The following is a 15,956-nucleotide window of genomic DNA, read 5'->3' on the forward strand; positions in this document are numbered from 1 at the left end:
TAATAAATCAGACATTTTTACACGACAGGCAGTGAATAATTTGACAAATTAAAACTACATCAGTGTGTTTTTCCTTTCTAAAGCAAAATGTCATTTTTATATGTATATTTATATATTTTACAGCCACCAAACTATCGTGAAGAGCCAAAAGATCACACAAGAGGTCAAAAGTGAGTGCCAGAGCATCCCTCCAAAAACACAGCCTGGAATCTCCTTGAACCTAAAGGTGGGCTGCTCTTTGTTTCTGCTTTAGAAGAACCTTATTAAACACTTGTATAATTAAGAAAGAAATGTTTTCTGATTAAATTTTTTTTTACAACCTTCCTTGCTTGATTATAACTTAACCCACTCCTTCTAAAAATATTAACATATCAAGGTTAGAACATGAAAAAAAAAAAAAGAAATCAGTTCGACCATATCGACTTTAACAAGGTTTATTTGAATGTTCCTCTTTTTTTTACCTGCAATGTAGCTCTTGTGTTGATCTTGACCAGTAAAGCTTTTTAGCATAGGGGATGAATGCCGTGTTAAATTTGACCTCAGTAGTCTGAATTTCCATCCGCCGAGTTGGAAATTTCAACTGGAATAGACCCTAAAATCAGAATTATGAGTCAGTCAGAAAGCCGGTGAAAACGAACCATCCCTGACTTCTGCACACATGATGGCTGCAACATTGAGGAAAAACTTCATACTTGCACTGTTTTTAGCAATTCTCCTAATATTTCTGAACATTTACTACTTTTTAGTGTTCATAAAATGGGATTTTCAGCGTTGTTTAATATGCACAAAATACCATGTAGAACGGTGTTATTGTTTTAGCACCAAAATAAATTAATGACCTGTATCAACCCTCCAGACCACTCAGATCTTCTGGTCCTGGTCTACTCTGCAAAACCACTACCAAACATGGAGAAGCAGCTTTTATGCTCCACAAATCTGGAACAAACCTCCAGAAAACTGCAAAGCATCTGAAACACTGAGTTCCTTTACATCAAGACTGAAAATCCACCTGTTTAGAGTTGCTTTTGATCCATAACAGGAATATTGACCAACACATTTGATGTGCATTGATGTTTTCGTTTGATTCAATTTAATGTTTGTTACTGGTCTCACAACCGGCGACCGTGTCAATGTGTTTATGACGCCTCGTTGCTGAAATGTGCTATACAAATAAACTAGACTTGACTTAAGAAGAAGAATTTGTTGCATATATGAAATGTTGTTTGGCAACAAGAAGAATGGAAACATTTGCCATAAATATGGTCAAGCCATTAAATGTAGAAAAAAAAAAGAAAAAAAAGCACATAAAACTTTAAGGATTTCTATATTTATCTTATTGTCAAGGTTTTTCAAAAGAAAATTTGAGTCGCAGGAATCTTAAAGCACTATAACTAGTAAGGCTAGGCAACAACATAAAGTGCTTTACATGATTAAATCGTTGGAAAATAAAAACGAAATAAAAGCAAGTTGGAATAAAATGTAGAAACATTTTAACAAAATAGGACATGGGAAAATGGAAACTAAAAGAAAATATTAACAATTTAACAGTCAAAGGCAGTCCTAAACAAATGTGTTTTTAATCTTGATTTAAAGGAACTCAGACTTTCAGCATTTTTACAGTTTTCTGGAAGTTTGTTCCAGATAAGCGGAGCATAGAAACTAAATGTTGCTTCTCCGTGTTTGGTTCTGGTTCTAGATATGCAGAGTAGACTGGAGACAGAAGACCTGAGTGGTCTGGAGGGTTGACACACTGATAACAAGTCTGTGATGTATTTAGGTGCTAAGCCATTCAGGGATTTATAGACTAACAGAAGTATTTTAAAGTCTATTCTCTGATATAGAGGGAGCCATGGAAGGACTTTAGAACTGGGGTTATGTGCTCTACTTTCTTAGTCTTAGGGAGGATGCGGGCAGCAGCGTACTGGATCAGCTGCAGCTGTCTGATCCACTTTTTAGGAAGACCTGTGAAAACACCGTTGCAGTAATCAATTCTACTAAATATAAACGCATGGATTAGTTTTTCCAGATCTTGCTGAGACATCAGTCCTTTAATCCTGGAAATGTTCCTCAGGTGATAGAAAGCTGACCTTGTAATTGTCTTTAGATGCTTTTGAAGGTTCAGGTCTGAGTCCATCACTACACCCAGGTTTTGGGCCTGCTCAGTGGTTTTTAGCTGAAGCGACTGAAGCTGTGTGCTAACTTTTGATCTTTCCTCTATTGGTCCAAAAATTATTACTTCAGTTTTATTTTTATTCAACTGAAGAATTTTACGGCACATCCATGCATTGATTTCTTCTAGGCATTTACTCAGTGCTTGAACTGGTTCATAGTCACCTGGTGACATGGTGATGTGTGTCGTCTGCATAGTTATGGTAGCTGATGTTGTTGTTTTTTATTATCTGAGCTAGAGGGAGCATGTATATATTGAATATATTGAATAGGAGGGGACCCAGGATGGACCCTTGGGGAACCCCACATGTGATTTTTGTCATCTCTGATGTAAAGTTACCTACTGATACAAAAAGGTCCCTGTCCTTTAAGTAGGATTTAAACCAGTTGAGAGCTGTAGCAGAGAGGTCAACCCAGCTTTCTCTAACAAAATGGAGTGATCGACAATATCAAATGCTGCACTAAGGTCCAATAGTAAAGAAGTAAAATATTGACTTCCACAGTCAGTATTTATATGTACGCCATTGAACACCTTGATAAGGGCGGTCTCTGTACTGTGGTGAGCGCAGAATCCTGATTGGAAAACTTCAAAGCGGCTGGTCGTTGTTAAGAAGGTGTTTAATTGTTGAAATACAGCTTTTTCAATAATCTTACTGATAAAGGGGAGGTTTGAGATGGGCCTGTAGTTCTGGAGTAGTAGTTTGTCTAAATTGTTCTTTTACAGCAGTGATACTTGCTGTTTTTAGAGACTGGGGGAAACACCTGACAGAAGGGTTTATTATCTCTGTCAAATCAGACGTTATTACAGGCAAAACGTTCCTGAAGAAAGCTGTGAGTAGAACATCAAGGCAGCCAGAGGAGGAACTAAGCTGGTGAACAATTTATTCTAAGCTTTTGTAATTTATTTGGCAGAATTGAGAAATTTTGTCAAGATAAGTTTGAGTTGGAGACAGCTTTGGTTCTGAACTTGATATGGATGTACAGACTGCCCCTCTAATCCTTTGGATTTTCTCAGTAAAGAGGTTAGCTAATTAGTAGTAATGTTACTTGAGATGTTTAACTTGAATTTAGATTCGGAAGCAATTAATTTTAACAGCTGGGCATGTAGTTAAAGAAGCAAATAGAAACTAGACTGTAGCTTAATTTCATTATAACATGCAGCCAAACAGGTAGTGTACATAAAAATTACTGCAGTTTCTAATATATTGAGTGAAGTTCGTCATCAATCATCAATCAACATTTTATTGTAAAAAAGGTTTTACAACCTCTTCCCTTATGGAAAAAAACAAGCTTTTTTTGTAACAAGACAAACTCTTTAATGTCAGAGTAAGAACAGACTTCAGTTTTTTAAATAAATGTCAGTTGATAATATATAAAATAAAGTAAATGAATGCATAGATAGTCAACTGCTTTGCCTACCATCACAGTACCGAGTCTCGTAGAAATAGCTGGTCTCTGCAGTTTTTCTCCATTGTTTTCTACAAAACAGCTCTAGCTCTGTCAGGTTCTTTAAGCTGGGATTTTTTTCAACTACAGCCACAAATTCTTGATTGGATTGCGATCTGGGCTTTGATTTGGCCACTCTGCATTATTCACCTTGTTCTCTTTGAACCGTTTCTATGTTGCTTTTGTTGCTTTGTAGGACATTCTGTTGCTGTAAAATAAATCTAGCGAGTTTTAGTTCTCTTGCATACTGAGATAGATTGCCCTACTGGATTTGGCAGTATATTTCAGCAATCATGATCCGCTCTACCATCATAAGTCTGCCAGAGGGTGCTGCAGAGAAGTATCTCTAGAACATGATGCTGCCACCACCGTGCTTCACAGTGGAGATGGGGTGTTTCTGGTGATGTGCAGTATGTTTACTGAAACGATGTTGTCCTGTCTGATTTTTGTTCAAATATCCCTCTTGCAGTTCACCCTGGAGTCTCCCATTTGCTTTTGGGGTTCTTATAGACAAGATTACATCTGAACTAATGAACCAGAGACTGTTTGCTTGTTTTTGGTGACTGCCTTTTCACTTACCATGATGCTGTTTATATCCACAAGCTGGACTTTGGTTCAATCAGGTCAGCCCACTTAACCACGCTGACTATTTAAGCATGTAGGTATTTATGCTGTATAGTTGTAACAACATGACCTTAGATACTAAAATTATTTACATTTTGACATGATTTTTGATTTTGCTTATCAAAAAAGACCAATGAAATTTGCAATTATTTCCTTTATCCTAAACAAAACATCCTAGGGAGATGCCCAACTTTTTCATGCTTAGTAGATCACCCGAACCAAATTCCTGCTTTTAGTGTTTTTTTGTTTTTTTTTCCAAACTTAAATGTTTCTGATCATCACACACGTTTTAAAATAAAAACATAACCTGAATAAATATGAAAAGTTGTTTTCAAACGTCAAATGCTTGTGCTTGTACTCTTAGAATAAACTAATCCCAGTCAATCTGTAGAGAAGACGAAGAACTGTGCTTCCTTCCTGGGTTGGTTATGTTTTAGAGCCGTGCTGATTTCTGTGATAATAGCGAGGGGCACCTTCTTTTTTTTTTTTTTTTTTCCCACATCGTCTGAAAAAAGCGAGATGTGCCGTGTTGTCATGGCAACCTTCCACACACTAAGCTGTAGCTATCCAGGGTGGATGGCCTCATCTGGCCTGATGGAGCTCGGAGCTGAAGCGGAAATAGCAGCAACCCCTGCAGTCTCTCTAGTTTTCACACATCATTTCTCCCTACACTTCACATCATCTGCGGCTGCTTTAAGCTTTGCTCTGTTCATCTTCTCGCATGTTCTGTTTTACTCTGCGAATATAGATCAAGATAATACTGCCTCACATTGAAAGTCCAACCTTTTTCATCAGCTAACGTTACCCCTTTCTCTCCCTCCCCAACAGGAGAAACGAGAGGAAAACAGCACTTTACGCCCTCTGCCGGTGAGTTGTTGCAAGTGCATCCAGTATGTGCGCAATCAGCTTGCACCCATGTAGCGCCTTTGTTAAACCCACAGGTGTCATGTGGTGAGCGATCGCTTTCAGCAGCTGCTGAGGATTCATTTATGAATCAAATCAGCTTTGATTCCCCCCCCCCCCCTTTCATTTCTTATGCTTTTCCAGTTTAATTTTCCAAAATTGTGTAATTGGGCTCATTGTAGACATTTTTGGGAAGCAAAGATGGGCTTATTTTCAATGTTTTAGTGCAAAGACCTTCCCGTTCAACTGGTGGTTTACAGTTCAGCAATCCTTTAATAAATGTAGATCTAAGGTTCCCTTCCCTTGTAACAGGAAATGCCTGTTGTGGCCAATTATCCCCTTGCTCCATGCTTCTTTGCAGATCGTCTTTCTCTGAGCATTCCCTCTTCTCTGTACTCTGTCCGGTCTGAACCGCCCCACCCCTCATGGCTCAGTCTAGGGCAGTTGGGGCAGCTGTAGTCAACCGTCCTCCTCCCACAGGCTGCATTATGCTTTCAGATTCGTTTTTGTCTGGGGACTATGCTTTCCTATCTTGGCTCACTTTCTTTCTGTGTCTGTGTCTGAGTGTGTAAATGGAGTGTGTGTTTGTGTGTGTGCGCGTGTGTGTGTAGGTGACATGCTCTGCCCTCGCGCAGCTGAATCACAGAGGCGAGACAGGATTTCTGGACTGCTCCAGAACAGATGGTTGATGAACTTGATCGGGGAATTAAAACGCCAGAGATGGAGACTGCGTCAGTCGCAGATGGATGGGATTGTAGAATAGTCCCCTGAGATTTGGGCATGCGAGTTCGTACTTCATTCTTTATTTTTTTTTCCCCCTTCCTCTTTGCCACAATAGGAAACGTCTCTCCCTCAAATCCACTAAATGTGTGCCAGCGTCCTCATGTTGCATCTAAACTTAAAATGTCATCAGAAAGTTGATTTTTAGTAGTGCAGTTCATTCATACAAATTCAGTTAAAGATTTTTTTTTTTGTTGCGCAGAGTGATATATAAAGTGTTTTGTTTCTGTTTCAGTTTTCATGATAATGGCTTAGTGCTTACAAAAAAAACAAAAACTTAGTCTCTCTGAAATTCTCAATCTTGACATCAAACCAAAAGAAAAATAATCTTAAACACCACATAAAGCCCTGCACTTGTATCCTATTTCATTTATCGCATATAATTCAAATTTTTAATTTTATCTTGTTTATAAACTAAGACCTAAGAATTTTCTATTTGATATGTTAAATGACCTATGTTTACGGCACCTCGTCGTTATGGTATGGCCATTTTTGCTAATAAGGCAATGAACTCAAAATAACCAACTGACCAATGAGCACGGTTTCACTCTGGGTAATTGGCCTGATCTAAAGTCAGACGACCTGTAGGCTGCTGTTAAATCAACCTGGGCTTCCTGAACACACTGAGCCAGAGACTGATTGCCTCCATGGCGCGCTACATTGATGCAATAGTTCAGGGGTTCCCAAAGTGGAGGTCGCGAGATGATTTGTTGCCGATGTGCTAAAAAGATTTAGTATTTCCTTATTTGCGAAACACAGAACTGTAACTTTATAACGTAGGGGGAAGGCTGCCCTTTTTTGTGTAAGAGTTTTATAAAAAATACCATATTCTTATAATTTTACAACTTTATTCTCAATATCCCTCCCCCCAAAGATAAAAAAAAATCCCACCTGCCCAAAAGGGGACGTGAGTTTGTGGGGATCTATCTATCTATCTATCTATCTATCTATCTATCTATCTATCTATCTATCTATCTATCTATCTATCTATCTATCTATCTATCTATCTATCTATCTATCTATCTATCTATCTATCTATCTAAACTTTTTTTCATAAATTAGCTTTTTATTGTTCTAAATTGCTGAGACTTACTTGTAAAGGCCCCGACAGCTCTCCTCCTTCTTCATAAAGTTTGGTCAGTGTGACATCCCTCTAGTTGAATGACTGGAAGGAGGAGGAGGCTTGGTTTTCTGCTGCTGATTTCATAAGGGATAGTGTCCCCATGCTGTAGTCAGAGATTTTCAGGCCGTTGATTAAAAAGGCGGGGGGAAAGTAAGGAAGATTAGCAAGGCGGCTTGATTTTTAAGTCACCTTATAATTTTCTCCCGACACATCCGTAAACTTGTAATCAGTGGTCCTAACTGTCTGTGTGTGTGTGTTTTGTGACCCGCAGAGCTGTCATTGGATAGCAGCAATTTGGTGAATCGTTGATCCTGTGATTTAATCGCGCATGACAGTATTTCCACTGCATGTGAATTGGTTGTCAACATTGATCTCCCTCTCTGGTCCTCTTTGTGTCACTCCTCGCTCTGCAGCTCCAGGAGCAGGCGCCCAGTCCAACGGAGGGGAAGTCTGTTTCCCAGCCCCCCATGTGCTCCAGGCCTCCCACGAGAGGCAGCCCTGTCGTGAGGCCAGCTTCTGCAAACTCCACACCGGGCTCCATCAACGACAGGCCAGGCCTTGGAAATCTGAAGCTGGCAGCGCCTACGCCGTCCTCCTCGTCCTCCTCCAGCAGCACTGTCCGATTAGACCCTGCGTCAGCATCCAGCGCTAAGGGTAGCCTGTGCTCCAAGGAGCCGGTTGGTAAAGGTGAGTGAGCATGGCTTCAGAGATGAAGGTAAATGGTGGGTCAGATGTCAAAATCAATTTAGGGAATGATTGTTTTAAGAATGTGAATGACTTGCACACCGGCCGGGTTATATCCTGCTTTACTTTCAGATGATGCACAAAAAGCACAGAAAATCTTCTAAAATCATTGATACGACATCAGCTGCAATTCCAGCTGCAAGTCCTTTGGGTTATGTTTCTGTCAGGTTTGCACATGTGGAGATGGACATTTTTTTATCGGTTCTTAATTTGTAAAACTGCTCAATCAGAGCGTCTGTGTTTTCATTTTCTCGAACGGATGCAGGCCTGGATTTTGAGTAGGCCACTCTAACAAACGATCTAAACCAGTGGTTCCCAGCCCTGGTCCTCAAGTTCCCCTCTCCTGCACGTTTTAGGTGTCTCCTTGCTGCCACATACCTTACTTAAATAAATGGATGCTTAGAGGGCTTCCGCAGTCCGTGATGGCATGCAGAGGAGGTCATGCAATCATTTGAATCTGGCGAGCTGGAAAAGAGATGCATGTAAAACACGCAGGACAGGAGTACTTGAGGACCAGGGCTGGGAGCCATTGATCTAGGCCGTTCCATTGTGTCCCTGACTTTATGTATAGGGGTGTCCCTCTAGAAGGTTTACCAATCCGTCATCCTGGTTTCGATCATTTGTAGCTTTTAACAGGTTTCCATCCAGTAGTTTAACTGTGTTTAGCTCCTTCCATCTTTACATGAACTCTTACAAGCTTCACTGTCCCTGTTAAAGACGAATGTCTCCTTGGCATGATGCCGTCCCCACTATGTTTCACTATGCAGATGGTGTAGTCAGTGTAGTAATAATATTATTTTATATATTTAATGTCACACCAGCTAAAACCCTACACAATTCATGCCCAAAAAAAGATGAAGTAAAACGATCGCACGTGTTTCAGAGTGGTTTTAAGAAGATACTTTTAAATAGGAAGCTGAGAGGCAGGGTTATCAAGTTTGCTTTTAATCTGGGTACCTTTTAAAATTTGCACCAGGTATTGTAAATGCCAGTGAAAGGGAGATCGCCTTCATATTTCAAACATTTTATCAAACAAATGTGTCTCTCCTACATTGGTTTTTGCAAACTGCAAACAGGGCATCTTGCAGCTTTCTGTCAACAGCAGTTTTTTTTCTTCCTGATTTCCTAAAGCCGCCCTGGATTTTATCCACATTGGTCAAAGTTAAGGGGGCAGAACATACATGCAACCACGCCTTTTCTCAGATTGTTTTTTTTTTTTTAAAGTATGTATCATTTTGCACTTCATTTATGCACCACTTTGCGTTTGTGCATAAAATAGATTCTGGTTGTAACGTGGCAAGACGTAAAAACAGCCAAGCCGTATCTGTACCTTTGGCGAGTCTCCGTATATGCGTATAGCCGCAAAAATAACGTTTCTCTTTTGACTGCGTTACCCATACGAGAAATAATGGCTGCCGAGAGCGGAGCCGAATCACACTGAGCAAAGTTCACGCTGTAAACGCGTTTCTCTGCGCTGCAGCAAGGAGGAGCGATTTATTTCCCTGAGCCCTGCATGCTCGCCAAACGGTGCCTCATCCTGCTGGAATCTGTATGGACTGGCAGGAAAAAACCAGGGGCCTGCCAAGAGAGGGGACAAAAGCTTATGAGACTGGGATTTGGCCCTTGCTGCACACCTGTGTGTTTGGTTTCCTCCCCTGTGTCTTGTTTGGGGAAAATGTTGATGAAGGGGAAACATGTGCAGGCTTCTCCTGAAAACCTGAAAATGTAAGAGTTTATAGTTATTCAATCTGTCAGCCTAATGCAGGTATTTGACCTTAACCTCTTTTAAATGCATTAAAAGAAGCATGTCAAAAGTTGTCCTTTTTAGGGTGTTCTTATAGGGGAGAGATAAATGACACAATGCCTTGTTTCTGTTGAATTCAGAAATAAGAATCCTTTTTAATAAAAACAAACTTTTACCTATTTGTTATAGATTTTGAGTCTAAAAATCTTTTCCACATCTTCCTTCAATATATTTTGGGTGTTTCCATGACGGCTGCTTGGTTTTACAAGGAAGTTTACAGACCCTTCTATTTAAATGTATTTGGAACCCATGACTTAATTTCAGGAGGTGCCGATGATTCAGCCTGAACTGACCCAATTCTGCAAAACCATTGAGAGGCATGCTATTGAAACCATTTGGTGTGCGAGGTTGAAGTTAGCCCCATCCAGTGGAGAACTGTGATATTGGAGAAGAAAAGTAGAGCTGGAGAGAAGCTCTCATTCCCACAAGGTCCCTCTGCTGGAAAAATACTCTTCCTGCAGCCCCTTTCTTTCCATGCGCTGCTGCACTTCATTGTCCAAATCCGGCTCTGCTTTAAAGAGCCGACAAGTAGCATGGGCGGTTGATGATCGGTTTCTTTTTCTTGATTATCATAGAAAAATTTGCTAAATAAGAAAATTGAGCACATTAGAGTTTATAATCAGTAGATTTCATTGTATTATCCTTTCTATGGTGGAAAAACACTATTCAAGCAGCTACTCAGTATACTGGCATCACACCAGAGAAACCCTCATGGTCAAATCTCTCGACGTTCTTTTGCTTGAACCTTTTAGCACTTCTGTCAAAAACATTTTAATATTTAAATTTTCATGTATTTGATCCCAGCGAATCCCTGTTGACTCTTGTAGAGATAAAACAAAGGTTTGCTCATTGTGTTGTCCTCTAGAGGATACATTTGCGGCCGTTCCCTCAAATGATGTAATAAGAAAGTTCATCAGAACGTTTAATTTTGTGTATACCTTTTTAAATAGTTTTTGTACACCAGAACAAAAAACCCCCTTGAATACAAGTTGAAAGATAAAGTGCAGCTCTGATAAATCGTGGACGCATGGAGGATGTTGGGCGCCTGGTTACGGTTTGGCGATTGGAGAGCAGCGTGTGACACATGACTTTAAGGAGGAGAGAGGGCAATTTGAAGGAACAGCTGTTGTGGTGGGTGGGGTGGGGCTGCAGTGGTCTGTGACCATCCTGAATGAATGGATCGTGACTCTGGACGAGGATCTGACCTTGACAATTACAGGAAGCTCGTTCCTCAGGGAGGACGAGGCAAACTGAGGCTCAGCTGGTTTTCCTCTGAATGGAAGTACTGACGAGGACTCCAGTTAGCGCGGACAAGAGACGCAGACATGACAGCGACACGGCTATCTGTTGAATATGCAGGTAGTCACATGGAACTGGACTCGAGTTGTTTTTTTGTTTGTTTGCTTTTTGGTCAAACAACATCCATATAACTTTGATAAAAGTGCTGTAAAATAAAGCGAAAGACTAAAATAACAGTAACTACTAAAAAACGGGACATTGAAAGTACTGATGTGTAATTTTAAAGAGGGCGGAAAGACGGAAACGTTATTTTATGCCTCAGTTACACCCTTAGTTAAATATTTAAAATAACCATGAATAGGTGATTACAAAAAATTAAAATTAGCTATTTTTCTTTTTCTTTTTTTTGTATTCACTGTATTCAGGGGTTCTTGTGTCGCCTCAGACCATAGCATAAGAGTGCCGTCCCAACTAGGCTGACCGCAGTCAGGACAGGCCCCACGAACTGGATTAAAGTTGTGAAATCCTGAATTTCTTACTGAAGTGATGGTACAAAATCAAATGCCTACGACTCACTGTAATCAGGTGGAAACCGTAAAACGCCAACTCTCACAAATCCAGAAGATGAAACACCCTTTTGTTACGGCAAACAGGCTTAAATCTGAAGCAACCGGACTTTCATTCAGTTCTTTCTGAAGACGTTTCAACATCTTTCCAGGAGTCTTTATCAGTTATGGTGGCTCGCGCTTGAGTCAACAGAATTGACAAAGACTAGTTACTGAATAGCTCTGCCCATTGTTATTTTATGCTCCTGCACGGATGCATTAGGCGCATTTTGGCGCAGTGGCATCAGGCCATCGGATGCTGTGATGCTTTAAATGCTTCAGCTTTTTTTTTTTTTTTTTTTTTTTTTTTTTTTTGCCCTCTGGAAACTAAACGGAGCCTGAGCTTGATCTGAAGCGGAACTAAGATTTGCAGTTTTTGTTTGTGTTGTGCGTTTCGACAATAGCTCCATGTGCGCTCTACAGCAGCCATAAATTTGCAAGCGCGTTTGTGTTTGGAAAGCGCTCGCACTCTGTCCGCTGGCTTCCCTCGCGCCTGTCTTCACCTTCAGAGGGAAGGACAGGCATTCCAGCGCCGCTTCCCAACTCTAGCCCTGGGTGACGCTCAGCCGGAGCCGATAAGTGACTGGGGCCCCAGCCCCCCACGCAGGAGCCGGCGCTTCCACACACACACACACACACACACACCTACACCTCTCCTCCTCCCTGCCCTTCAGTCCACAGATGTGCTGCTCAGGAATTCTGCCCTATGCCCCGCTCCTGCCCCATCCAAGCCCCCCCACACCCCCATCACATCCAGCTCCTCCTCTTTTCCAGCCAGAGACGCAGAGATCTTTAAAGAGATAGATTGGATTTAAATTTTTCTGCTTGCTTGCTCATCCTCCTTCTGTTCCCTGCGCATTTTATGTGCTGGCCTACAAGGTGATGAGCAACCCTTAAAAAGCTCAAAGAGAGGATGCATCTGTGCTGATAGCTGATTCAGTGCTTATCACGTCACTGTTAGTATTTATAGGTAGCCTCAAACACCGCTTCCATGAGCAGAGATCTGGGTGCAGCTGCCCGGGAAGGTTTCAGGCACAAAGGCATGAAGTTTAAACATTTTTTGGGTGTGTTGGGACAAGTTAGTCAGGTTACCTGAGGGAAGATGTCGGTCTTTTGCCTTAGATTCGACATTCAGTGCCCAAAACACCTTCTCTTTCCTCCCTTTTTCTGTCTCTCTGTCTCTCCATTAAGCATTCTGCTCAGACGTGCTCCAAGGCTCTGGGCTCAGAAAACTCTGACCGTGTGTGTGTGTGTGTGTGTGTGTGTGTGTGTAGCCTCGATTGCTGGAGCCTATCCAAGGTTTCCGTGGTGACCGCACAACACAACGAGACAATCAGAGGCAAGCCCACGCAGCGCGGCGAGAGGACATTAACACAGGAACCGCGGGTCAGGGGGCAAAGGAAGGCAGGGCAGGACATGCGGGGAGGAAGATGAGGAGAAAGGTAGAGGGATGAGGTGTCACCGCAGGGAGAGGGGGCAGAGCCGAGGAAGAAGAGAGTAAACGACAATAAACAATAAAACAAACCTTAAAGGCTGCTTCAGGTTTCCTCCTTTCATGCCTGCAAGACGTCAAGCGCCTTAAAGGTTTCCTGGCCCCCAGGTGTATCTGTCTGTGTTTTTGTGCTTTAACAACCACCTCCGTATGTGTGTGAGAGTGTGTGTGTGTGCGTGCGTGTGTGTGTGTGCGCGCCCTGCGCCGTGGTGTTAGTCAGAGATGGCGGCATGCATGACTGAATCCGTGAGCAGCAGGGGTGTGTGCGTTTGTGTGTGAGAGAGCATGCACGGACCTGAACGATATGTGGCATGTGCGTCAGCGTGTGCATGTTTTTACTTTACTGTGTGTGTGTGTGTGTGTGTGTGTGTGTGTGTGTGAGAGAGAGAGCGATGGAGAGAGAGGGCCCGTGTGTCTTTCTGTAGCCACGCACTCGGGTACTCTCACATATCTCTGTCCCCCAGGGGACGACGCTAAAAATATGTGGCTCCTCAAGCCTTCTGGTGTCTGAGCAGCGTCTGTCTGCTCTCTCCTCCATTGCCGTCCCTGCGGCCCTCCCTCCCCTATCGTTCGTTACTCCCGTATCGCCACCCCCACCCCCATTCCTCCCTCAATTACAGCCCTCTCCCAAAACGTGGCAGCGTGGCACGCACGCACTCACGCACACACAAACTTCGCCCAGCTGTGTCCCTGCTACACTTCCAGCGAGGATGACCTCTGCTCACCCACGGCTGGATGGATGGAGGGAGGCGAGAGAAAAGGGAGGGAGAGAAAAAAAAAAAGATCGAAAAGAGATGAGGAATATGGAAAGATGGCATCTGGGGAAGAGGAACGATAGCAGTTGTTGAGCTGGAGTCGTGCTTTTGCAAAACTATCCAAAACTTAGCTAGTTAGCTTTGTTATTTGCGATGCTTTTTGAGCTACAGACGTAAATGTACTATACTATGATATTTAGAATTATGGAACCTGTTTATGACCTTAACTTTGTTTTTGGTTAAGTCTTGGAAAGCATTTGATGTGTCAAATGCTGTGAAAGTTGCATGTTGTAGTTTAATTGACTTACTGGCACCCTATGGAAAGTCTTTTTATAAATCATTGTTTATCACGGTAGTATAACATCACACTGAAGGTTTCAGAGAAATACCTTTTTTTTTTTTTTTTTTTTTTTTTAAATTCGAGCCCTTTTGAGGAGTGGGGGAAAATTCCCACGTTAATCAGTAACTATGTGAACAAAACTGCAGATGGCCCGATCATTGGTACTCCTGCTGGTAATGCTTTGTACTGTTTGCCAACAGAAAAGCATTTAGGGATCTCCTGCAACACGTCACACGGTTGGAGCATGCAGAGAGGGATCTTTGAACATTAACAACCTATCTAGATGCTGGAGAGTCCTGGCTCATCTCTAAAGCGCTCTTCTCCTTTGCCTACTTGAACGTTTTCAAAAGGATGTAGGTCTAAGGACTGAGACCCTGGAAGAAAGTTGATTGTCTGTTGCTGGTATGATTTGGCCTAATGACCCTATTTAAAACTTGAAAAAGGTCTGGTGCTGCTGATGGCATTTATAAATCAAATGACTTCTTCAAATCAATCAACAAAATCTCAACTCTGTACAATTCTTATCGAATCAATGTTTTAGAAGAGTACAACAACTCAATGACCCATTTTCAGTTAACTAATTCAGACAATCGGCTTTTTGTTGAAGGTAACTGGCTTTTTTTAAAGTGTTCCTACTAGATCCTCTACTGTGTTTGCTGCGGAGATAAAAACTCGGGTCCTTGACTCACCTACTGGCCTTTAGCTAAGATAAACGAGCCTAGCCATGCTCCTTATTAAAATAAATTAGCGTTATTAAAGGTGCAATTCTTTTAGATTTTTCAGTGTTTGATTATGTTACTGAAGAAGTAATAAAAAAATAAATAAAAAATAAGGCTTATTCCTTTGGTGTCCACTTCTATACTTCACATTATTTAACTTAAAATGCACTGTTCTGCATCATTAGTCCAACATATTGGATAATACGTTATTGTTTTTATTTTTCATATGTGGCAAGTTGAGTAATTTTATTGGTATTGGTGTTGTGTCTAGCCATTGTAATAACTGAAGAGAGAGGATTTCTTAAAGCATCAAGGGGAAAATGTGTAACGGGTCAGAACTACATAGAGAAAACATATCACTCAATCATATATCACTGGTAATAATAATAATAATAATAATAATAATAATAATAATAATAATAATAATAATAATAATAATAATAATCACTGTTCTCGTATAAAAGTCAAAGGTGTTGCACTCATTTCATTGAAATTCAAAAATTACTCAGGTACAGTTTTTGTCTCATGACACCAGTCTGCAACGTTTAGTTCATTTTTGACCATTTTGTTTCAGTGTCTAAACCGAACCAAAGGGTGAGTTAAAAAGGATATTTTACAAACACTGAAAAACACTGGTCTTGCACAGGAAATATTAACATACTTATTACAATAATAAGAGGTGTGAATTATAAATAGTCTACGTTTTGGACAACTTTGCAAATGACACAATACCTGTTCGGTTGGAAACTCTGAAGCAAGGCATCTCAGGGTACAGCCAGCTCATGACATGAGACAATACAATATATTGGGCGTTAGTATTTTTATATATATATTTTTTCGGTCTTGTTTTCACAGTGAAAAGGCTCTAAATATTGCAGACTGTGCTAAAAGAAATCTTGTAATTAAATTAATGTGGAATAAGTTGGTCCAGGTTTAACTATTACTATTGCTGTTAACATTTTTGTTTCTTATGCTTAAAAAAAAAAAAACTTTGTAAATTTATCTCCATTCATCTGCCATCCATCAATTCTAACAAGCTTCTCTGTCCAAACGTAGGAAACATATCTTTGCAACACAGTGGTTCCACCACTATGTTTCACAGTGGGGATGGTCTGTTCTGGGTGATGTGTGCTGTTAGTTGTAGGGGCAAAAACATTCACTTGTAGTCTCTTTTCATTTGTATTTTCCTACACAGGACAAAGACGTTATAAAT

The 15,956-nt window shown here is 41.1% G+C and overlaps 1 protein-coding gene across 3 annotated transcripts in view; it reads left to right on the plus strand.

Annotated features, from left to right (window-relative positions):
• zgc:100829 (uncharacterized protein LOC445149 homolog) overlaps nt 1-15,956 on the plus strand; it is a 28,879-nt gene that overhangs the window by 9,608 nt on the left and 3,315 nt on the right. For all 3 annotated transcript variants that reach the window (XM_036143145.1, XM_036143144.1, XM_021312135.2), the window contains 3 exons: nt 124-226; nt 5,068-5,106; nt 7,459-7,732. In XM_036143145.1, the coding sequence (XP_035999038.1) occupies nt 124-226; nt 5,068-5,106; nt 7,459-7,732 (416 nt within the window). The remainder of the gene's footprint in view (nt 1-123; nt 227-5,067; nt 5,107-7,458; nt 7,733-15,956) is intronic.

The sequence above is a fragment of the Fundulus heteroclitus genome, chromosome 11, assembly GCF_011125445.2.
Source record: "Fundulus heteroclitus isolate FHET01 chromosome 11, MU-UCD_Fhet_4.1, whole genome shotgun sequence".
Classification (NCBI taxonomy): domain Eukaryota; kingdom Metazoa; phylum Chordata; class Actinopteri; order Cyprinodontiformes; family Fundulidae; genus Fundulus; species Fundulus heteroclitus.